The sequence below is a fragment of the Haliotis rubra genome, unplaced genomic scaffold (genome assembly GCF_003918875.1).
Source record: "Haliotis rubra isolate DU_JTF1 unplaced genomic scaffold, ASM391887v1 Scf65, whole genome shotgun sequence".
In the NCBI taxonomy this organism is placed as follows: domain Eukaryota; kingdom Metazoa; phylum Mollusca; class Gastropoda; order Lepetellida; family Haliotidae; genus Haliotis; species Haliotis rubra.
In genome coordinates, this window is record NW_025767357.1 from 1601213 (window position 1) to 1625838 (window position 24626).

At 42.6% G+C, this 24626-nt stretch overlaps 1 protein-coding gene and 2 long non-coding RNA genes across 4 annotated transcripts; 1 reads left to right on the forward strand and 2 right to left on the reverse strand.

Moving 5' to 3' along the window:
- The first annotated feature begins 565 nt into the window (after window positions 1-565).
- LOC124257090 lies at window positions 566-8209 on the forward strand. Its single transcript, XR_006893182.1, has 3 exons — window positions 566-614; window positions 1983-1986; window positions 8091-8209. It is a non-coding gene; the product is annotated as an uncharacterized LOC124257090 (long non-coding RNA).
- A 1333-nt stretch (window positions 8210-9542) lies between these two features.
- On the reverse strand, window positions 9543-14887 carry LOC124257137 (uncharacterized protein RP689-like). The gene is made up of 2 exons (XM_046691127.1): window positions 14701-14887; window positions 9543-10792 (listed from the first exon to the last, which is right to left on the reverse strand). Exons 1-2 carry the CDS (start codon window positions 14712-14714, stop codon window positions 10021-10023), a joined length of 786 nt encoding a protein of 261 aa, XP_046547083.1. The 5' UTR covers window positions 14715-14887; the 3' UTR covers window positions 9543-10020.
- A 1371-nt stretch (window positions 14888-16258) lies between these two features.
- LOC124257138 lies at window positions 16259-23607 on the reverse strand. 2 transcript variants are annotated; one of them, XR_006893188.1, is made up of 3 exons: window positions 23355-23607; window positions 17796-17881; window positions 16259-16298 (listed from the first exon to the last, which is right to left on the reverse strand). It is a non-coding gene; the product is annotated as an uncharacterized LOC124257138 (long non-coding RNA). The 2 variants fall into 2 exon arrangements; XR_006893187.1 differs by having other exon boundaries at window positions 16272-16309.
- Window positions 23608-24626: the final 1019 nt, after the last annotated feature.

The window sequence follows — 24626 nt, forward strand, 5'->3', positions numbered from 1 at the left end:
TCATCCTTGTGAACAGCTGTCAGGAGGAAACAGTCCATGGTATATAGTTATCTGCATTTTTATTCTGCAGGAATTTATCTAGAATTTATAATTAAGTTCCATGGCTGACAAATTTAGCAAGAAATTTTGAATTCTTTCAAAATCTTATTTTCTTAAATTCAGAGGTACTTAACCCTTTTTTGTACATTGCATTTAATGCATTTTTGTTAAACTAACACAGTGAAATACAAGTTGACTATCAAATTTGTTTCAGCTTAAGTGTTTTATTACAATCTGTGAATTTTTGTGGACATATGCTGCAAACTTAAGGTTGATTATATGTCTCTTATAAACTGTAGATAAATCCCTCTTCCATATTGTCAGGTTTAAGAAGTATCATCCACAATGTGGGATACAGGCTTTGCCGTATCACTTCCCAGCATCGGAACGGGTTTCATGTTGTTTTGGGGCGCAGGGGTAGCCTAGTGGTTAAAGCGTTTGCTCGTCACGCCGAAGACCCGGGTTCGATTCCCCACATGGGCACACTGTGTGAAGCCCATTTCTAGTGTCCCCGCCGTGTTATTGCTGGAATATTGTTAAAAGCGGCGTAAAACCATAGTCACTCACTCACTCATGTAGTTTTGTGTAGATTCCTACTTGAAACTCTGTATACTTCTTTCAGCTGATGAGCAAGTAAAGTCTGAGAATGAGAACATGTATATTTAGCATAACACTTCTGTGTATGTCCGAAGCAGCCACCTTGTACACACTGTAACCCAAGCTGTAAGGTGTCAAATGTACAGGTGTGCTGGCATAGCTTGTCCAGCTGGCGTGTCCCTTAATACATGTCTGTAGTTGTACATAGTGTTGATCGTTTAGTGAATTATGTAATGCCAGTGTTATGTCAACTGTGTTTAAGTTTTTGATGTATTTGAGATCCGTCCAGCTTTCACGATGTGTCACAACGTACTCCAGGTCGTACTACCGTGCGGCTTTGGGGTATATCACTATCAAAATAAACAAAACCAGATATCTTCACAGGTTTGCTTATTTGTTGATGATGCAGCAGCTTGCAAGGAAGGGTCGTATCCCAATCGCATAGATCGATGCTCATGCTGTTGATCACTGGATTGTCTGGTCCAGACTCGAATATAGCTGGAATGCTGGGTGGCATGAAACTAAACTCACTCACTCACTCACTTACTCATGCAATGTTGGGCATTAGATAAACTGGTCAGTGAGTGAGTGAGTAATGTTTTACGCTGCTTTTAGCAATATTCCAATAATATCACTGCGGGGGACATCAACTGGTCAGAGGTTACCCTTTTCCTTGTACAGGCATCTGGGTGCCTCAGTCAAGGTGGCCCAGTCCTCTATTTCACTGTGCATTTTTGGTGAGTTTCATCCCAGCTTCGTCTTTTGTTGGTTACCCAGCCACGTTGGCATTTCTGGGAACACAATGGCCGATCTTTCTGCCAAGACAGCACTCAACAAATCTGTGACACCACTTCTTATTCCATACTCTGATTACAAAGCTAACTTACATCCGTGATCTGATGCAAAAGAAGTGGGACACCCAAGTAGGTATCAATAAATTACATGCAATAAAACCAACTATCGGTTACACTTACTTGGGTTGTCAGTCCAGATTTGAAGAGGTCATCATAAGACGATGTCGTATTGGCCACACAAGATATACTCATTAAAACCTTTTAAAAGGTGAGGATCCAATATTCCAATATTTTAGATTTAATTGCTTGTTTTAAATGGATATCTTTGATACACTAGTAGTTTTACTGTTCTTCGTCAACAGGCTTTTTAATTTCTAACTTTATTGATCTTTAATATAATTAAAAACTGTTCTTGTCACGATATGGCTGAAATATTGCCGATGTGACGATAAATATTAACTCACTAGATCTCGGGGTTCCTAGTGCTAGTAGCAAAGTGATAAATATCTAATGATAATAATAATAATCTACTTCTATAGCGCAGAGTTCCAGCTATGTTGCTTACAGGCGCTTGTAATCTATTTAATTTCAAATAGATGTGTCTTTATCTTGTGATCTAAGAGTTCTTGTTGGTCTATGGTTGTTTAGAAGAGATGACAAGTAAGATGGAGCAGTGTTGGTCTTCAGGCACTTGTAGATAATGGTGAGCACCTTGAAGTTTATGCGTCTAGCAACAGGTAGCCAATGCAGTTCTCTTAACTTAGGGGTGATGTGGTCTCTTTGAGGACAGTGAGTTATGATCCTGGCGGCCGTGTTTTGTATAACCTGGAGTCGATGAACCAGGGCAGCTGTTATCCCATACAAAAGTGAATTGGCATAGTCAAGGCGAGATATGACTGTTGCTTGAGTGAGAGTTTTTGCAGTTTCATTTGACAGATATCACCTTAGTTTACCAATCTGATGAAGATGGTAATGAGAAAACTGGGACATTTGGGTGACCTGCTTGTTCATGGTCATGTGGGAGTCGAAAACTCCTAGATTCTTCACTTGGGAAGAGGCAGGCACATTCACAGGTCCAATATTGACTGAGAATTCTGTCATACGTTCCTGTAAGTGCTTTGACCCGAAAATGAATGCTTCCATTTTGTTGTCATTTAGTTTGAGAAAGTTGATTCTCATCCAAGTTCTGATGTCACTGATGCAGCTTTCCAGCTTTGTTATCTTGTCCTGAAGTGATACAATCCTGGAGGTGATACAGCTCTTGGTGTCATCTGCAAAGCACTGGAAGACAATGCAGTGGTTCCGGAAAACATCACCTAGTGGCAACATATAGATGGTAAACAAGAGTGGTCCAAGGACTGAACCCTGTGGAACGCCACATGACACTGCCTCACCAACTTTCACTGACTGAGTTCTGTTTTTTAGATACGACTCAAGCCACATCAGTGCTGGTCCGGTGATACCAACAGTCTTCTCAAGTCAAGACAGAAGGATACTGTGGTCTATTGTATAGAAGGCTGCCGACAGGTCTAGTAGGACAAGGAGTAGTACTCTCTGATTGTCGAGATGAGAAAGGATGTAATTTTGCACACGATGAAGTGCTGTTTCTGTACTGTGTTCTCCATAGGCAGACTGGAACTCTTCCATCAGGTTGTTCTTTTCCAGATGTTCTTTGATTTGGATTGGGGCGGTGGGGTAGTCTAGTGGTTAAAGCATTGGCTCGTCACGCCGAAGACCCGGGTTCGAATCCCCACATGGGTACAATGAGTGAAGCCCATTTCTGGTGTCCCCCGCCGTGATATTGCTGGAATATAGCTAAAAGCGGCGTAAAACCAAACTCAGTCAGTGAGTCAGTTGATTTGGATTGCTACAATCTTCTCAAGTACCTTTGATAGAAATGGTAGGTTGAACACCGGTCTATAATTTCTAATGTCATTTGAATCAAGTGTAGTTTTCTTGATAAGTGGACGAATAAGAGCCATTTTGCATGTGCTTGGTACTTCAGATGCAGCCAGCGATGTATTGAACATGGCCACTAACGTAGGTGAGATAGAGTCTTATACAGATTGTAAGATCCATGTTGGGATCGGATCTAAGACTAAAGTGACATTCTGGTGATCACCTGGGGATTTCCTCATAAATCAAACTGACAGGTTGAATTTATTGTGGAAAACACATGCCCTGGGGAGTGGTCGGTCAGTCATGACCACTGACTGACTGACTGAGTTTGGTTTTACGCCGCTTTTAGCAATATTCCAGCAACATCACGGCGGGGGACACCAGAAATGGGCTTCACACATTGTGCCCATGTGGGGATTCGAACCCGGGTCTTCGGCGTGACGAGCCAACGCTTTAACCATTAGGCTACCCCACCGCCCCCAGTCATGACGAGCACGAAGGAATGTGTACTGTGTGCCAATGATAATGTACCATTCACATTCTTTGGACATGGCCTTGATAGCTAAAAGTGATGAGTGATCTATCTGATGAAGGTCAACATTAAAGCTAATTTGTTTGTTTTTCTAAAATGCTTTCCCCTGAAGATATTTGTTAGCCATGTGCGTGTATTTAATATATTTGAGTACTTACGGTAGTAGGTCATGTTGAACCATCCACAGTAGTCAAGGCATGCCAATGCACTGTGGAGTTCCATCCCATAGACCTGCCAGGATGTGCTAACCACATAGTTCAAATCCTAGTTCGTGATCTTTATGTTGATTTGCTCGTGGCCTTAACGCGATGGGACAATAAAACCTCACTCGCTGATCGGATGAGCATGATAACCAGAAACACACTACAGTTTTATTTGTCTAAACACACGTGCGTATGATCTCTTTAATATAATGTAATGGAATATAATGCATTTTTGTTTACAATACTTTTGACAACTTTTAAATGCAGTTCAGAATTACACCGTCCTATTTGTGATAAAGTGCCAAATGACTTGCTGCCATTATCACTCGAACGTAGGCAACCAACCTCTAAACTGTCCGGTCGCATACTAGTTTTCAAACACAGAAAGAGAACTCATTTGCGGTGTCATCAGATCGGAATACCAAGTTTATGGTATTGATTTATCAGACTGATAGTATCGGTAAAAAGAGAGGCGGTAGGGTAGCCTAGTGGTTAAAGTGTCCGCTCGTCACACCGAAGACCCGGGTTCGAATCCCCACATGGGTACAATGTGTGAAGCAAATTTCTGGTGTCCCCCGCCGTGATATTGCTGGAATATTGCTGAAGTATCGATATGAAGGGTGTCTGTGTAGTTCTGAGTCTACGAGAATGTCTAGTACATCCTTAACATGCATTCAGTACAATACTTCCAATTCTTATAGGCCCAATTCAAGTTACTAGGTATTCTCTGTTAACAGATTTTTTACAAATACGTACTATTTTCAACTGAAAGATCGATGCATAAGTCATCCATGCGATATGTGAGTGAGTGAGTGAGTGAGTGAGTGAGTGAGTGAGTGAGTGAGTGAGTTGGGTTTAGGCTTCAATATTCCAGCAAGGGGCTTCACACATTGTACCCATGTGTGGAATCGAACGACGAGCAAACACTTTAACCAAGAGGCTACCCACCGCCCCCGTGCAATATGTAATAATGAATGAGTCTAGTGTACCACTATCGGACAGAGACTCAACAGGAACCAAGTCTTTGGAAACATCTAACATCTTCTCCACTGAAAACACATGGTTTTCCCAAAGCTGTCAAGATACTGGTTTCAGCTTTCATATATTCCAAAGGAATCCTATTGTAGGCCTCCCTACCGAAAGGCCAGGCCATTAATGCAGGGATTTACATGGAGTCCTGTATTTGAGGGTCCCTGGGACTCATACTCTTTATTTTCAGGGGTCCTGGACAACAAAATGGGGGTCCGAGACACTTAAATATTATTATTTATACTGTTATTATTGTATCATGATCATCACATTGTTACAGTAATTAAATTGCAAATAATATCATAACCTAGCTAGTAGCAAACTCAGTGATAACTTATTGTCACTTGATTGGAATTTTTACAAAAGTATTGGGACTCTGGACGCGCTAATAAATTTGGTCCTGTAAATCTCTGCATGAATGGATGGCCAATGTAATGTAAATGTTATCAGGATATCAACCCTGATTGACGTGGAAATGATTCTGGATGAAATGAAGAATACTGACAAAGACGTGCAATGGGGATCTGATGATGTCCTTTTGGAAAATGGTTCCTCGTAGGAATAGTCGCACAATTGGTCTGGTCAGAAATTTTGGATTACCACAATGATTTGTAGTTTGTTTTTCTTACTGTCACAGATGTCACCCCTTACCATGAATGCAAAGGCAAAGTTGGCGTTCCCCTCTACAACTGTAGGATCTTGTTCTTCCTTCATTCATGGAGATGCAGAACCTAATCTCACCCGAAAACAGAAATCTTGGCCAATCGAGTAATTTCTAACGACGGACGGACAATCTGTCTAACGACTGTCACGTCAGAATCTTGTCTGACGATGCCGGTTGGTCAGTGATGTCCCTCTGCAAGGCATGTTGCAGATACCTGCAAGCGGTCTTCTGGTTCCTGTCTGTCGACTCACACAAGTCGCTGATGCCGTGGCCCCTGATGATGTGCGATGTTAGGAGGTGTCAGTCTTCTCGCTGTCTTGTGATGGGTGTTGAGGTCTGTCTAAACTCAAGTGAGTGATTCTGTTGATGCAGCTACCAGCTGCAATTGCTCGTTGTTCTTCAGTGAGTCGTGCCATGTTTTTGGTCGTTTTGCTATTGATGTGCATACATCACTTTAGTATTTCTTCCAGGTACAGTGTACCTCGATTTTGCTTATGTGGAGGACTGCATGGTACACGTGAAACACGCTAACACTGAGACGTTATAAAATGTTGAGTTGAAAACAAGCTGTGTTTGGTCGACTGTTTTTTGCATCTTGCGACAGGGGCGTAGCTACCATTATGAAAAAAGCCCGGGCTTACACATGTTTTTAGTAAAGATCACCGTGAAAGTTAGACAAGCCCTCAATACTATCTAAATATAAAGCTTTGCAACCTATCGGGCTTACACGAAAGAATTGGCTTGCTACGCGCCTGTGCGGTTTTCGCTCATACATACTCGTATAATGCTCAGCGGGATTAGAAAATGGGGATGCTTACCCACTCAGCCGTGTTTTGTTACATCTGGCCTGATAGTCCTTACAAACTCATGTCACCCTCAGTCTATCAGACAACACATATTCGCCCGACACTTGGACTGATAATTTAAATAGCGCTTCAAACTTAAATCGATTTCGCACTCGAGGTTTTGCTTTGTGAGCAATTGGACAAACTATCCCTCGCTACTTCGCGTCAATCCACAGTTTAGTCTATACGTTGTGAACCAAGTAGAAACCAACATATTTTTATTTTAGTGTAATATCTCCCTACTACCCCCCCCCAGCAGGACTGAGACCGCCTCCGTGGTGTAGTGGTTAGAGCGTCCGCCCGGAGAGCGGAAGGTCGCGGGTTCGATCCCCGACCGCGTCATACCAAAAAGACGTTAAAATATGTTACGTGTTGGTCCCTGCCTGGCGCTCGGCATTAATGGGTACAACAAGGACTGGTCGGCTCGGAGTCAGTATAATGTGTCTGAGTGGGGTATTCATGCTTCACTGCGGCATGGTATCTCAATGGGCTAGCACTATAAAACCAGCTTCAGTCTGGGCTAGTACAAGCAGCCGCACATACACATACACACGCATGCACGTCGTGATATGAGCGAAATATTCTCAAGCACGACGTAAAACCCAATTTCACCTCACCTCACCCAGCAAGATTGCTTGAGAAGAGGGCGGTGGAGTAGCCTAGTGGTTAAAGCGTTTTTACGTCATGCCGTAGACCCGGGTTCGATTCCCCACATGGGTACAATATGTGAAGCCCATTTCTGGAGTCCCCCACTGTGATAATAATGTCATGCAGTTTTTTGCACAACCAGGGCAGAAGAGTAGCCGAGTGGTTAAAGTGTTCGCTCGTCAAGTCGAAGACCTGGGTTCGATTCCCCACATGGGTACAATGTGTGAAGCCCATTTCTGGTGTCTCCCACGTGGTATTGCTGGAATATTGCTAAAAGCGGCGTAAAACACCACTCACTCATTTCTGCATACTCCGTATACATACGTTTCTGACTTTTCAAAAAATAAACACCAACGATGTCTTTTATGTGTGTATTTATTCAAGAAAATATATGTTCCAACTTCGTTCATTCTGGCAGGTTTAAACATATATTTTAGAAAAATATGACATCGACAATGGGTTAAAATATGACAAATTTCATGTAGTGTTTATAAGGCTGTTGAATAGACTTAGGGATGCACCATCATTTGCCCTGATATTAATGTTCAGACATATGTTAATCCGGACGGTAGCCAAGTGGTTAGAGCATTCGCTCGTCACGCTGAAGACCCGGGTTTGATTCTCCACATGGGAACAATGTGTGAAGCCCGTTTCTGGTGTCTCCAGTCGTGATATTGCTGGAATATTGCTACAAGCGACGGACTCACTCATTAAATATATTAAATATAAACATCATGTACATAGAGCTCGTCACGCTGAAGACCCGGGTTTGATGGTCCACATGGGTACAATGTGTGAAGCCCGTTTCTGGTGTCCACAGTCGTGATATTGCTGGAATAGTGCTAAACGCGGCGTAAAACCATTCTCACTCACTCACTCACTAATCCAAACGGGATGGGATGTACATATGTTTCATATGGCAGGCTTACTGTATTTGTACCATAAAATGCCATTCAAAAGATAATAAACATCCATGTTTGGGGTTAAGATGAAACACAGAAGAAATGGTTGTTCCATGCATCTGATGCGGATATCATAGCTGGGTTTGGGACTTAGGCAGTTTTGATAAAGTTTATAATTACTTTCAATGATTTCATTCGTTTCTTGTGAGATGATCTGAAACGCAAGGATCAGTGGATTTGGTATATATCCACACACATATGTAGACTCATCGGGATAAGCAATCGTCTAGACTCATAGGTCACGTGACTTATGGAACATATCTCATAATAGATACCTTCAAAAAGACACAGTTTACCCTGAACTCCTCAGCAGCTCGTCCAGTAGCTGACAGATTGTTTTATACCTGCATCAGATGCCAGGGCCTAGATTTTCGAAACTCTCTGAGCACTAAGATAGTCGTAAGTCTATGTTAACGTATGGCACTTACGACTATCTTAGCGCCAAGAGAACTTCAAAAATCTAAGCCAAGTTTTTTTTGTGGTGTTTTTAGGCAAATATTGTTTTGGACTCTTTTGGGGTTTATTTGATTCGACGTCCGATCGCTCTTGTCAAGATCTTCTGTCGTTAGCACGTCACGGACACCACACTGTTAGGGAACGCATGTAAAATAAAATGTAAGTGCAAAAGTATACCCTGTTTGTCTCTCCTGAGAAATATACTAACCATCAAAAGTTTAGATTCACTTAAAACACTCACCCTATTATATATATATATATGGTTACATCGAAGATGAATTTTTCGACTAGCTTGGGGGAACCTACTGCAAACTTTATGCAGATGAATGCACGAGGGTCATACATAAAACTGTCTGTAAAGCATGTACCGTTACTCTATAGTTTATCATAGAATTACGAATGACGTAGCGCTACGAACGCTCCGTGGATAGGGGCCCTGGGTCCCGATCCACAAAGCGTTCGTAACGTTACGACCTGCCGTAACTCTGTAGTTTATCATAGGCTTACGAATGTCGTAGCGCTACGAACGCTCTATGGATAGGGGCCCTGGGTCCCAATCCACAAAGCGTTCGTAACGTTACGACCTGCCGTACTCTGTAGTTTATCATAGGCTTACGAATGTCGTAGCGCTACGAACGCTCTATGGATAGTGACCCTTGGTCCTGCTCCACAAAACGCTCGTAACGTTACGACCTGTCGTAATTCTATAGTTTATCATAGGCTTACGAACGTTTTGTGAATCGGGACCCTGGGCCTAGATTTTCGAAGCTCTCTTAGCGCTAATATAGTCGTAAGTTAATGTTAATGTATGGCACTTATGACTGTCTTAGCGCTAAGAGAGCTTCGAAAATCTAGGCCCTGGTCTCTATTCTCATTTTGGTTTGGGTACATTTCTGTATTCTGGAACGTATATTACTGCCGACAACTTCAGAACAAATTCTTTGAACGGCATTTAGACGTGATACACATGTTGGCGAGACTTTATGGATTTCAACTTTTGAGGAATACAAAATAAAGAAGTTGACATCCATAACCTCTCGCCTTTGAGAACAAATGTCAAATTCCTGCAAAATTTCGGAAATGTTCGGAATGGTTTAGGGGAAAAGAACATTTCATGTTATATCTGGAAAAACCCGGGGACGGCCGACGAAGCAACCACTTTGGTATATCAGCCATGTTCCCCTGTCCCGTTGGTTGCAAAAACACCCGCTTCTAATGCTGAGGCAGGGACAAGGCGAAGACATATCACTCGCGATGGACAACTCAAAGATGACCCGCTGACAATCTTTACCTTTCTCCTCATAATTGGGTTGCGTTTCTGCGATCCAGTCAAGGTTTTAAACGTACAGTTTTCAGCTTGGCTTTGACTCAAAGAAACATTTCCATTTATATGGAAATGATATAAACCAAGTTAATGGATAACGGTTCTTGAGCAAGTATAGGGGCTTGTTGGGAATCTTCATCTTTACCCCGTACACGGTTAGCTCCCTTGTAGGAAATATGACGTCATAGGGTATTTCCGAAGGCATGAAATAATTGGCTATAGCTTCAATGGTGCCAAAGTGTTCGACAAACGGGTACCACTTTCTGAGCATTTTGGTCGTGTTTCCGTAGGTCTCCCATCTAAATAAATCTGATGTGCTTCCTTTATACTTGGCCTGGAAGTTGTTGATTATTACATTGTATTGATTCAATTGTTTCTGTGCTTCTTGGATCATAAGCGAGTCAGCTGTGATTCCTGTGAAATGTCTCCCAATGTCAATGTCGCCGTCGTATGGAATTATCTCCCCTGTTTTCCAGACCCCCAACAGCGTACCATAGTCCAACCAATACGTCACGTTTTGTTTATTAAATGCCGCAGTGACTTGTGTGAGCATATATTTCATATTGTTGATCTCCTCTCGACTGAGGTAACATGGCTTGTTGTAGTACCCCATGGATTGTGGTAAGACTCTCAAATGTAGGTGAAGGAGTGTGAGTATACATAGCACTGCAAGGATCTGGCGTGGCCTCGCGCGTAACCATAGAAACAGCCACCGGAGACGGGTACACTGACACCTGAGCACTTGACGCTTCTTCTGTCTGACGTTTCTCAGGTACTTCACGCATTGCCGGTACACCATCCTTATACATGCAATAGAAAAAGTAACAACTGATTAAGGTGGACTTGTGGACTTGAGTAGCAGCATCCCCGTTATAACGCGACTCCATGTTAATAACTTTAATAATAATAATAATAATAATAAGTCATCTTCTATGTAGCGCACAGTCTCCAAACACCAAGTGATTGCTCGCGGCTCTTAATCAGAATCTGATTCTTATTACCCCGGATAACCCAAGCTGGGCGTTAGAAAGTTATAGTCACATGACTTCATCCCACCGGGTACCCATTTTCTGCTGGGTAAACAGAGGCAATTTGAACAAACTCACTTGCCTAAGGTGAGACCACATGCATCACATGTGCTTCGTTGTGGGCAGGACTGTAGTCCTAGAAACTCTCAGGAATCAGGCTGCGAAACACGGCTTTATGCGTCGGTTGAATACTGAGCGAGTCAGTGAGTTTAGTCTTACGCCGCCTTTAGCAATATTACAGCAATATCACGGCGGGGGACACCAAAAATGGGCTTCACACATTGTACCCATATGGGGAATCGAACCCGGGTCTACGGCGTGACGAGCGAAATCTTTAACCACTAGGCTACCCCACCGCCCACGTCTCAAGTAAGCTTGCAGGGGTTGGGGTGGATTGTATTGGGTTGGGTTGGGGAGATATTACACTTAAACAAACATATCTGTTTTTTTACTTGGTTCACAACGTGTTGACCCAGACTGTGAATTGAATACTAACCGCTAACCAGACTGCGGTATTCTGATATCAGCTGCTTTGCGTTCATAACCGAGCGTGGGCCAGCAAACCAATGACTGATAACATGAGCAACTAAGTAAGGTCTAATTATAACCGTTAACAAGACAACATTCCAGCTAACTCACGGCCTTATGTGAACAGCGGCGTCTGAACCAGACAAACCCGTGACTCACAGCATAGACAGCAATTAAGAAAAACAGATCACACATCAAAATCACCCGATCCCCTTTTCAGTCGGTTACTGGGACCCCGTTAGGGTTGCGTGAATAAGTGAGTGAAGACATAATTGAATGAGTGAGTCGGTGAATGGCAGAGCGAATGAAGACACACTTGAGTGAGTGAACCGGTGAATTAGTGAGTGAAGACATGAGGAGCAAATGAGACTACAATGAACCGCCGTTTAACTTACCTGTTATGTTATGTAACGTACGTGTGGTGTGTCAGGCAATCTTATGAAAATACTGTTTTCTGAACCTCTTATCAGCTTATCAGCTTCGAGCGTTCTTGTCGGTAGTGAGCGAAGTATTCAGACCAGCTTGTCTCGAAATAAAAAATTAACTTAAAACGCATGTTCCGATTATATACTACTCACAGTTTGTAAAGGATCCCCACTTGAAAAGGTAAACCGTCATTTTGTGTGTATCGATTGAAATACCCAACGATAACGATGCACAAAACCATGTTCAGGAAGAAAAGTCGGTTGTCCTGTGCGGTCTACCTTTAGAATTCAGTGTCCCAATCCGCAAAACGTTCGTAGAGCTACGACATTCGTAAGCCTATGATATACTATAGGCCTACAGTTACGACAGGTAACGTTACGAACGCTTTCTCTTCCTGCCACGTGTTACGGCTATGTCGTCACAATCAATATAAATGAAATGAAAAGTTTGAGGATTGGGACCCTGTAAGCTGGTTCCCGGCTCCCTTTGCGCTCGCCACCTTGTATATAGAGGATATTATATGAACGCCCATGTCGTACTATGTTTACGACACGAGTGCCTAAATGTTGTATTTCCCGAGCGAGAGCGAGGGATATACCGATATTTAGGCACGAGTGTCGTAAACATAGTATGATATGGGCACTCATATAATATTCTGTTTATTACCGAAGTCGTCAAATTTAGGAAAATAACCCAAATCTACTTTCAAACATAGGTTGTCTACCCGCCGTCGCCGCATGTAGAAAGCAACGTCACAGAAGAAACGTGACGGCATAGCATTGTTCATGACGTCACGTCACCATGACAAAGTGATATTTTGACCTAGGGCATCGTATGAAAAATATGAACCTCGTTCGCCCTCGTAGGTATCGTATAGAGGATATTATATCATGTCATACCCGATATGTTGTTGCCCGAGCGAGAGCCGCGAGGATATCGTAGGTAATAAAGTATGATTGCGATATGCGAAGTCACGGGGCAAATCTACTTTCAAACATAGCTTAGCCGTCGGCATGTACCCTGCAACCGGCATACATTTACAAATTACCGACAAAGTACAATACCTTATGACGTAGTTTGTGAAAAATTGCGATATGTTACAAACCCTGCACCACTTTGTGAAAAACAATGCTCGGTGACGTCAGACAGTTACTGGGTCGAGTGTGCCTAAGCTCCTCTTGGTGTTCTGTCGTCTTTATACGCATCGCCATTGAATAAGCCAAGTGCTGTTAGGAGTTTGTGTGTAAACAAAACCGGCCATGACCATTTGAAATAAAAAAAACCACATTCATTGTCCAAAAAGCCCCTCATTGTCGCAAGTGATTCAACTGATGCGAATCAGAGCCTGGGTCAGTCGCCTCATGCTCATAACGAGTATCTGAATATCAGGGCAAGGGGAGATTGCTCCACATCTTCAGTAAGAACATTGCCGGGTTCCCGTAGAGTTGCGGGGAGGACAGGGCGTTGTGAGAGAACGATATGCAGATCATTTCCCACGTGGTCGATAGATGCTACTTCAATTATGCATGAACAACCTGGGGCGGTGCGGTAGCCTAGTGGTTAAAGCGTTCGTTCGTCACGCCTGACCCGTCACACAGACCCAAATCGCTTCCATGTAACGCACACCTGCCATCATGCCCCGCAAGAGACATGGGGTCGGGTTTTCCAGCTCTCTGATCCAACCCCGTGACTGAGTCCCCTCCACAACGGTACACAACGACTCGGTTGGAATCCTGAAAACTTTCTGAAATTCTGGTTTACGTCACACAACAAGGTCTAGACGTTATCTCGATTCATAAGAAAAAAACACCACTTTTGTTGGGCTGAGTCCCATCCAGGATTCGAACCCATGCTGTCAGCGTTAGGCTGGAAACCGAGGTGGCTGAGTGGGTTAGATGGCTGACTTCGCTGGCGATTTGGTGTCTTACTCCGAGAGTGTGGGCTCGAATCTCGGATGCAACTTAATCGAACAAAAGTCCTAGAAAATTACTGAGAAAGTGTAATCCCAAATATAATATATGTTACATCTGACCACTTTATAAATGGCACTGAGTATTCGAAAATTACTAGAGCCTAGGTTTGGTCCGTCCAATTGATGTGGCATTCAGCTCAATACATTCAACCACAACCCCACCCCCCAGAGATGCGGATACATGCCCTCTGTCACTGCTGATTACTCCTTATGATCGAAATGACCTGTACGATTGAGTGCGTATCCCCATGTGCTATGAGTGAGTGAGTGAGTTAATATTTAGCAATATTTCAGCCATATCGTGACGAGAACATTTGATATTGAAATGATCCATGTGCTATGACATGTGGTAATTATTCTATCTCTATATATCTATATCTCTAAATATATATTTATATATATTATATACACACACACACACACACACACACACACACACACACACACACATATACCATACCATACCATACCATACCATACCATACTCCTGACACGCAAACAGATCTGTTGTTCAGGCTACACAGTATTATTGACAGTAAATCGATACTCACTGCCCAGCAACAGGAGTATTGATTTCGTATATACGGGAAGCACACTTCGTCTCCATGTACTACATAAAAACAAAATCCCTGGCCGTACTCACACGGGTGTTTCGAACTGACTGGGTCCACAAACAGGATCTGATGGTTTATATCGCCAACAGTATTGTACACTGTGTAATCTAAGTACACATTCCACTGACTAATACACTTACCTAGTTTCTGCCATTTATATCATTTGTGTCTCGAAATATGGGATTAGCAATGCCATTGAGGAGTAACGTCTATGTTTAGCACACAAACTCCTCGCAGCGCTTGGCGTACTCAATGACAATGGGTATAGAGACGACAGAACATTGGATTAGCAAAGCCATTGAGTAGTAACGTCTATGTTTAGCACGCAAACTCCTCACAGCGCTTGGCTTTACATAGGCAGACTCGATAACCCAGAAATAGTTTGACGTCACAGAACATTTTTTTTGCAAACAAAGTTTCATAAATTACGTGATAAGGTATTGTGATGTAATTTGTAAAGTTTGTGGTGCTGTATTCTACAGGTGTGCCTTCTTAGCTAAACCAGGCCATGTGCGATGGGCACGTTATGTGACACACAATTAAAACATTTTTCAAAAAATTTACGTTGTTGCTTGGAAAATAATCCCAAAGCACCGTGTGTGTACTTTTTTTTTACGTCAGTTTATTTCGTTGTCTGAGAGAGAGTGACCATTGTGTATATATCTTGACAAGTGTCCTTCACCTTGAATACAAAGGGTGTTACTCTAGAACATATATATCAACTTGCCGATATAGCTGTCGTGAAGGTTGCAGTTAAGATCGTATGCATGTTTCGATTGTATCATTAGTCAGTACTGGAATATTCACACTGACAGCGTGACTGTTGGTAACTGGTCGAAGCAAACTAGTCGAAGTCCTATCCCAGGGTGGGTACAACAAGGACTGGTCGGCTCGGAGTCAGTATACTGTGTCTGAGTGGGGTATTCATGCTTCACTGAGGTGTGGTATCTCAGTGAGCTAGCACTATAAAACCAGCTTCAGTCTGGGCTAGTACAAGCAGCCGCACATACACCTACACACGCATGCATGTTGTCATATGAGCGAAACATTCTCAAGCACGACGTTAAACCCAATTTCACCTCACCTATCCCAAGGTTACTTCAAAGATGTGTTGTTAAAGGGAGCCGTCGATCTTTAATCGTAAGGTGGAAAGTCCTATTCCGTCTTTCCGTTAACGAATAGCTGGAGACAGGGAACGTAAAAGCAAACAAACAATTACGAAAGAACGTATGAATTGCAATGTAATGTTTACTTTAATATATTTAATGAGTGAGTCCGTCGCTTTTAGCAAAATTTCCAGCAATATCAACGCGGGGGACACCAGAAATGAGCTTCACACATTGTATCCATGTGAAGAATCGAACCCGTGTCTTCGGCGTGACGAGCGAACGCTTTAACCACTGGGCTACCCCACCGCCCTTCTATTTAATGAGTTCAACTGACGCATAGAACCAGAAAGCAAGATAGTGCTTAGAACAGGATGAGGCATGGCCCTTGCAAAATTTCCCAAGCAATATCTTGGCATATAAGTGAAACTGGCATTATACATTCTGCCCACGAAGAAAACCGAACCTGGATTTCCAGCGCGCCGAGGTCGTGAGAGGTGACAACCGGGATCGAGTGGTCAAGCTCGCTGACTTGGTTGACACGTATCCTACTTACGTCGATCGATGCTCATGATGTCGATCACCGGATTGTCTGGTCCAGACTCGATTAATTACAGACCACCGCCATTTAGCTGGAACATTGCTGATTGTGGCGTTAAACAAAAAAAAAAAAAAAAAAAGATATGGGTCCTTGATACAGCCACTCCACATAGCTGAAGATATCCGATTGTAGAATTCGTCAGAAGGACCATATTCAAAATGGATTTAAATTCAAAATTACACTTTGAAAATATTTTGACAAGGTCCTCGATTCAGTTAGAAAACTGAACTGAAGAGGAGCGAGTTTATTTGTCAGTAATTGTCGAGGGCATCTGAAATTCTCAATGACCTATATACGTTGTGTGGCATTCGGAATGCAGCCCGAGCTGACCTTTCCAAAGTCGCAGAATTCGAAAATCATTCGTATTGCAAGCTTTCGTGATCTCGTAACCGACGCTCTGATTGGTCGTTGTCACGTGAACTGTAATGAAATGTCCTACGGTGTAGCGCACTAAGATCTGGGGCCTTATTCTCGAAACTTTCGCAGCCCTAAGACTTCTTAACTTTGATCGTAGCCAATGTGTTAAGAATGGGCTTAAGAAGTTCGTAGGGCTACGAACGTTTCGAGAATAGCTAGCCAGGTTTGAATCAGATTATAGACGCTTACAAACCCATCAATCATTATCGATCTTAAAGCGTTTAAGAACAGACCTCGAGGAACAGCGTGTATTGACTATGAGGTTCATGAAACTAGAGTACAAACTGACTGGAGGATTGAAGGTACCACGTGACCTGATTACGTCACAACAGAACACCCTTTCTGCACAAGTCTCCAATGTTATACTACTAGAATTTTATGAATAATAATGTAGGTTTAGGTTTGGGATTAAACAGTGCTTTAAATGAGCGCCCTGTGGCCACTGTCAATGAGCCGTGCTCACTGATGCAGATTTGGAATTTTACCGGAACGCGTGATTGATTACAGCCTTCAGGTATATCTAGATATGTAGGTTGCCCTGGTAATTACCTCTTGCTCCCTAAGAGATATTTTCCGAGAAAGACTAAATTTCCGAAATCGATAAGAAAGGTTGCAATGAAGAGATGTAACAGCTGGGTGACAGACACACAGTTAATGATAGACAGACTATTGTCGACAGGGTGACAGACAATGGTAGACAGAAAGACAGACACAAGGTGGCTGACAGATAGACAGACCCCCCACCCCCAGACAGACAGACAATAGTGAACAGACAGACAATGGTAGACAGGAAGACAGACAATAGCGGACAGACAGACAATGGTAGACAGGCAGACAGACAATGGTAGACAGGCAGACAGACAATGGTAGGCTGACAGACAGACAATAGTGGACAGACGGACAGAGATATTTAGATAGGTGGTCAGACTATGTTTGTCAGTCATCTGTGAACAATAAAACAGATAGACGGGAAACAATAGCAGGCTTCCACTAGTAGACAGATAATTCAAAGATATACAGAAAAGGGAAACGCACACCCCACTAATACACGAATATATAACTGGAACACACACAGATTTGAAAATCCATGCATATGTACATATATACTTACATATATTTAATAGCAGAATCCTAGATGGCGGTCTAGGCGTGTGGTCAGAGTACATCCAGCGTAAAATGCTGACAAGGAACATCGGCCTGCAACACACAAAACAATAACTAAGTGTATGGAGTCCGTTTGCTTCAGTGACTGGAGTGTTTACATTAAGGCTTTGTGGTGGTGGTGGTGGTGGAATTGGGTTTAACGTCGTGCTTGAGAATATTTCGCTCATATGACGACGTGCATGCGTGTGTATGTGTATGTGCGGCTGCTTGTACTAGCCCAGACTTAAGCTGGTTTTATAGTGCTAGCCCACTGAGATACCATGCCGCAGTGAAGCATGAATACCCCACTCAGACACATTATACTGACTCCGAGCCGACCAGTCCTTGTTGTACCCATTAATGCCGAGCGCCAGGCAGGGACCAACAAGTACCATATTTTAACGTCTTTTGGTATGACGCGGTCGGGGATCGAACCCGCGACCTTCCGCACTCCGGGCGGACGCTCTAACCACTACACCACGGAGGCGGTCTAAGGCTTTGTGTCTGTCGCGACCCAGGTGGACTGTTTACTATACATCACAATTCACTTGCCACAGTTACCCGAACCTAATGACCCGAGTCATATACTCATGGAAACAAATAAAGGATCACACGATAGTGTTCCTATACTCTTTTCCGGGTTTCTTGTCATGCTTTGTATTGCGCTTTGGGTGAAAATATGGAAATATATAAAGGAACACTTGTACTTTCATGTTTTCCTCTATTCGTTTCCATGAGTATATATTCGGTGGTTAACTGTATACAGATCGATCGAGATATACACCAAACTGCTCCTCGTTTGATAATTGCAACAATAGAACATGGAATAACTAAAACATCGGGCACATCATACTGCAGATATGAATGTTGGATCTAGCACACACACGTAAATGTCCGTATCACGAACTGGGCAAATATATGGAGTAAAGTTCCCGAAACACAAGCAGGCTTTAGACAAGGGTACTCTACGATTGATCATATTTTTACTTTGCATGGTGTTATAGAAAATGTCTAATTAAGAAAAGGAAAAAATCATATGTTGCTCATAATTGATTTTAGAAAAGCCTTCGATTCAATTGACCATTCTAAGTTATATACGCGCTTATTCAAATCTGGTTCACATGGGAAAATGATATCTGCTATAATGAGTATTTAAGGCTCGGTAACAGCTTCTGTTAGATGTGATAACGGATATACTGAGTATTTTGACTGTCCAATTGATTTAAAGCAAGGTTGTGTTCTTAGTCCTTTATTGTTTTACTTTTTCATTAGTGAATTATCAGACGACATATCTAGATATGGTAAATATGGAGTGCAGTTATTTTCAGACTTATTAGAAATCATGTTACTTATGTTTGCAGATGATGTTGTTCTTATATCTGACACAATTCCAGGCTTACAGAATCAACTTAATATTCTACATAATTACACTGAATATTCAGGTCTAAAAGTAAATTTAGACAAGACAAATATTGTTGTTTTTAGAAGGGGAGGGCGCTTAGCAAGAAATGAAAGGTGGTTTTTAAATGGCCAACAAATAACAACATTAAATACTTGTAAATACAAACTAATGAAAAAGGATTAACGGAGTTGTCTCTCTTGAATGAAACCAAGCACTCGATAGCTGGTAAAGGTTGTTTATACTAGAAATCCAATTAAACATATTCCTAAAATTCTCAATAATTTCTGGTCATACTTTAATTCAAATGGAGCTAACTCTGGATGACCCAATATATTGCAGAATCCGAACCATATCGCGATAATCGTATCGCGAGATACTGTACCGGTATATACCGGTTTACCGGTAATATTGCACAGCCCTAGTATGTATGTACTTTACTGGGGTGACAGTAGTCATGGAAACACTGTGCGCTTAGGATAGATCGTGTACAATGATACCCATGTCACATACACCAAGGTCATGGTATAACAATTCATATTTGTTCTATTTCAACCACCACCAAACACAACGGTATACTTTCCTTTGTCAGGCGTAGGAGAATCACTCCCTGGATCATATAACGTTGACAGATTTCGTCCTTGGTTCAAATATTTCTAGTTGAGTCATTTCGTCCTTGGTTCAAATATTTCTGTTTGGGCGAGTTCGTCCGTGGTTCAAATATTTCTAATTGAGAGATTTCTTCCTTGGTTCAAATATTTCTATTAGGGCGAGTTCGTCCGTGGCGGTGGGGTAGCCTAGTGGTTAAAGCGTTGGCTTGTCACGCCAAAGACCCGGGTTCGAATCCCTACATGGGTACAATGTGTGAAGCCCATTTCTGGTGTCCCCGCCGTGATGTTGCTGGAATATTGCTAAAAGCGGCGTAAAACCAAACTCAGTCAGTCAGTCGTCCGTGGTTCAAATAATTCTAGTTGAGTGATTTCGTCCTTGGTTCAACATTTCTAGCTGAGAGATTTCGTCCTGGTATGAAATATTTCTACAACACTAGGAATGGTCGCTTCGTAACGATGTGGTACCGTAATGATGTGGGCGGTAGTAAGTAACACTGTCAGGGAAGACTCAGGCTAACACTGAGTCTCTATATAATTGTGATGGAATCAAACAATTCCCCTTAAACTGAAAAAGAGCCACAGTGAGAAGGGAGAAGAAGAGCCTGGGGAAATCTAGACTTGCTTCATTTAGGGCTTTAGTATTGCAAGGAGGGCTGAGCAGATGAGAAAATAATGTGGTTCAGGGACAATGAGACAGACTAGAGGAGCCTTGTAGACAATTCCTGTCGGAATGACTCTGACATCAGCAACACCAGACATTATCTACATTATCAACGGTATGAAGTCGGGAAAGCTAGCAAAGGAGCATTTATTACATGGAACAGGTTTATCCCAAGGCATGACACACCCGCGACATGGACACAGCCCGGGTTAGAACTGATCTTCAGTAACCCATGCTTGTCGTCAGAGGCGACTAACGGGATCGGGTGGTCAGGCTCGCTGACTTGGTTGACACATGTCATCGTATCCAAATTGCATAGATCGATGTCCATTCTCTTCATCACTTGATTGTCTGGTCCAGACTCGATTATTCACAGACTGCCGACATATAGCGGGAATATTCCTGAGTGCAACGTAACACAACAACCAACCAACCAACCAAACAAAGTATGACGTCAGTCGTCGCTAGAAGTCACTGAACACTTCATCATTGCTCACAGCCTTGGAAACATCAAGAGGCTTCACTTTGAGCAGAGCATTTACTACGATGTGAGACAGTATGAAGTGGTGTTTTGGTACCTATACTACTATATAATAAATTTAAATATACATCATGAAACATTGGTGACGCTGGACCATATCTGATAGACCGACTGACTGAGTTTGGTTTTACGCCGCTTTTAGTAATATTCCAGCAACATCACGGCGGGGGACACCAGAAATGGGCTTCACACATTCGAACCCGGGTCTTCGGCGTGACGAGCCAACGCTTTAACCACTAGGCTACCCCACCGCCCTTATATCTGATAGAAATTATGGTGGTAGTATGGGAAAATGGCTTCACATTGAGCAACATATTTGTTTAACCACCACAAGCTGTAGCTATGAGACTGTAAAGTTGTACTATGGTAGATACAGTGTATATCCCTGTTCTATCCATTTAAACTCATCGAACTTTCATGGCCCGATCTTTAGATGTCCCCTTCAATGAGTGAGTGAGTGACTGTTGGTTCTATCCTTAAAACAATATGAAAAAGTAAGCAGTGAGTCAAGTACGTTGTTTGGGTCACGGTACCCCTTTAAAGTCATTTAACACCTAAACCAGTATATTGAATAAGGCCCGTCCGACCGCCCGAGACGAGCTAGATTTCTGCCAGACGTTATAATTTTACAGCTAGCCAGCCCGATGGACGGGTGAAAAAAATTATTCCGATAACATGCCCACTGGCACTGACTGGTGAAATGTCTCCTGGGTTGGTAAGGTTTTAAAGTTACCAGCCCAGATGTCTGGCTGGGTTTTGGGCTTATTTCATACACTGTTAAACCACATTTTGACACTCGGCACTACACTGTCTACATCTACATCTACATCAACGCAGAGACATGGCAACATCTGTAACATCTACACACAAACCAGACAGCCAAAGCAACGACCAATATAACGGCATCTTTGAACGAGTATGTGTAACGCATGACCCCGTGACGGAAACTATCACTGTGAATGTATTCGGACATTCAGAAAATGTGACAGACTATCAGGTGAAACTGATCAATACGTGACACACTTTACCTGCAAGTTCATTGACAGGTGAGACATGAATCTCCGATTGTTGTCGTGTTTCACGATGTTGCTAACTCATGAACACCTCAAAACTAACCGGCAGTGTTGTAAAACAAGTTCTGAGGCTCGTCAAGGCTGAGTAGACATTTACACTGAAATTCTATATATATCGATTGTCGTGTTTCTGGTGGAACCAGTTAAACTATGCCCGGCCGGCTGTGTTCACTGAAGTGTTTAACCGCTTGCCTTTGACTGTAATAGTTCTCTCTGATCACGCAACGACATTGCATATCTCCCTGTTATCATGTAATGTGTTCGGGTTCATTCATTGGGTGACAATGTTATCTGAGGGAAGGTTAATATATGTGTTATTTCAAGGCGCGTCAGCTTAACGTGAATGAGTGAATGCGTGAGTTTAGTTTTACGCCGCACTCAACAATATTCCAGCCTGTAAATAATCCGGTATGTAAATAATCGAGTCTGGACCAGACAATCCAGTCATCAACAGCATGAGCATCGATCTACGCAATTGGGATACGATAACATGTGTCAACCAAGTCAGCGAGCCTGACCACCCGGTCCGTGAGTCGCCTCTTACAACAAGCATGGGTTGCTGAAGATCAACTCTAACCCGGATCTTCATGGGTAGCCTGTAATAAGAGCCGATATATGACGGTAGTGTCGCTGCACTATGTGAGACGGGTATTTGTGTGTAACCATGACCCGAAAGGGTGGATCATGTGTAGCCAAGACTCTCCTTACATCCGCTTTGTTACTGCTAAAGTATTGTCCACCACGGTTTAAACAACTAACTCTCTCAAACTACCCACCTAAAATAAGTCAGTCACTGGGAGCGATCAGTGGATGTGGAACACTGAACACGGAGCAGTACAGAGCTGCGAGGTCGCTACAGTTCCACGTCCACCCACAAGTCAACACACTGGGTACATATTAACCCTGGGTATCTCAATACAGCGACGCCGACTTAAGCGAATCCAGACAGATCCATTGTATATCGTTTATTCAATGACAAATCTAGGGAAACCTGGAAGAGCCAAACCAGCATTCGTTCAGCTTTGTACGAAACACTTCCGAATAATGTCTTAACTTTCAAGACAACTTTTCCATGAATATTTCAACAACGTTTTACTGAAACATATATCTTTAAATTGAACCCAGCACCTAACGATTCATCATAGTGACTATTGCCGTGAGAGAATATTTCAGTGGCCCACCAAGTCCCCGTCTGTACACTCCATGTTTACAAGTTAACTCGTTAACTAACTGATGTCTTACCTTACACACCCTCATACCACCGTCGTCCGCCTCTTCGCCTCCCGAGTATATGCGTTTTATGTCACATCCACTATGTACTTGTTAAATTCAGGCAGCCATGACGTGCGATCACTGGCTAGTGTATACTTTCAATAATCCATACTGCCATGGTGACATTCCACTCTCTCGAGGCGAACAATACCGTCGCCAGTCGGAACGGGATACGCTCTATGTGTTAAGGTGTGCAGCAGGTATTGATTGCGGCGGATTTATGTGACCTTCACCTTTGGTAACAGCAGGTAGCCTAGACTTAAGGCCTGGTCGATTATTGCGAAACTGGTTTTGGTTTTTGAAACTGGTTTCTCCTGTTATAAACGAGTGTCTTGTTTCGGGTACATGGTTTCAAAGTGAAACTAGTTTCTAGTTTTATCAACGAGTGGATTGTTTCACCATCCGGTTTCAAAATGGATACCAAAAAAAATGTCTCAGCTACTGTATATGTGGAACGAATTGGATGACAGCATATGTTTTTTCATTTTATCAGTGAATTAACAAATAATAAAGAGATGAGATGCTTTTGGAGGTAAATATTTGCGTATATGTAATTATATTGTTACAAGTAATTATATATATACAAGTTACATAAAATAGCCATGTTCAATAGACTGGGGTGTTAAATAATATTTTCCTATTTTCTCAGTTGATTTTTATCATTATTTTGGTTCCAAAAACTGCTGCTCTATTTTGCCACCAGGATCAGCTGAACTTTCGCTTTCGTTTCCGCCATGTTTGTTGTGAGAGAACGCGACACTGAAACTGCGAAACCTGCCTCGGAGATGGTTTCGAAGTTTCAGAACCCAGTTTTAGGTTTCGACATCGAGTGCATGGTTTTCCCGAAGCCAAAACCGGTTTAGCATAATCGAATAGGCCATTAATCAGTTCCCCTTGAATGAAACGTATCGCGTCCGCTCAAATATATAGCTGCTAGGTAGAAAAGACCCGTTGCATTTCGATTAATTGTGGATAATATCCAACACACCACGTTAATATATAAGTTGTGGTATATAGGCCTTGTAACTAAGGCAACCATCTCAAAGAGCAGCGCTGTACCTTTACAGTGCATGTGACCGTACATTTACGTATGGACGACGTTTCATCAGAACATTCAGAACGTACCAGAGAGGAGTAGGAGTACGAGACAATCGGAATGTGGTATTTTTATCTAAAAACGAGGTATTCCGAACAACAGTTTTGGCCTCTACGACCGAATACGTCCAAGTCATTGTCTATCTT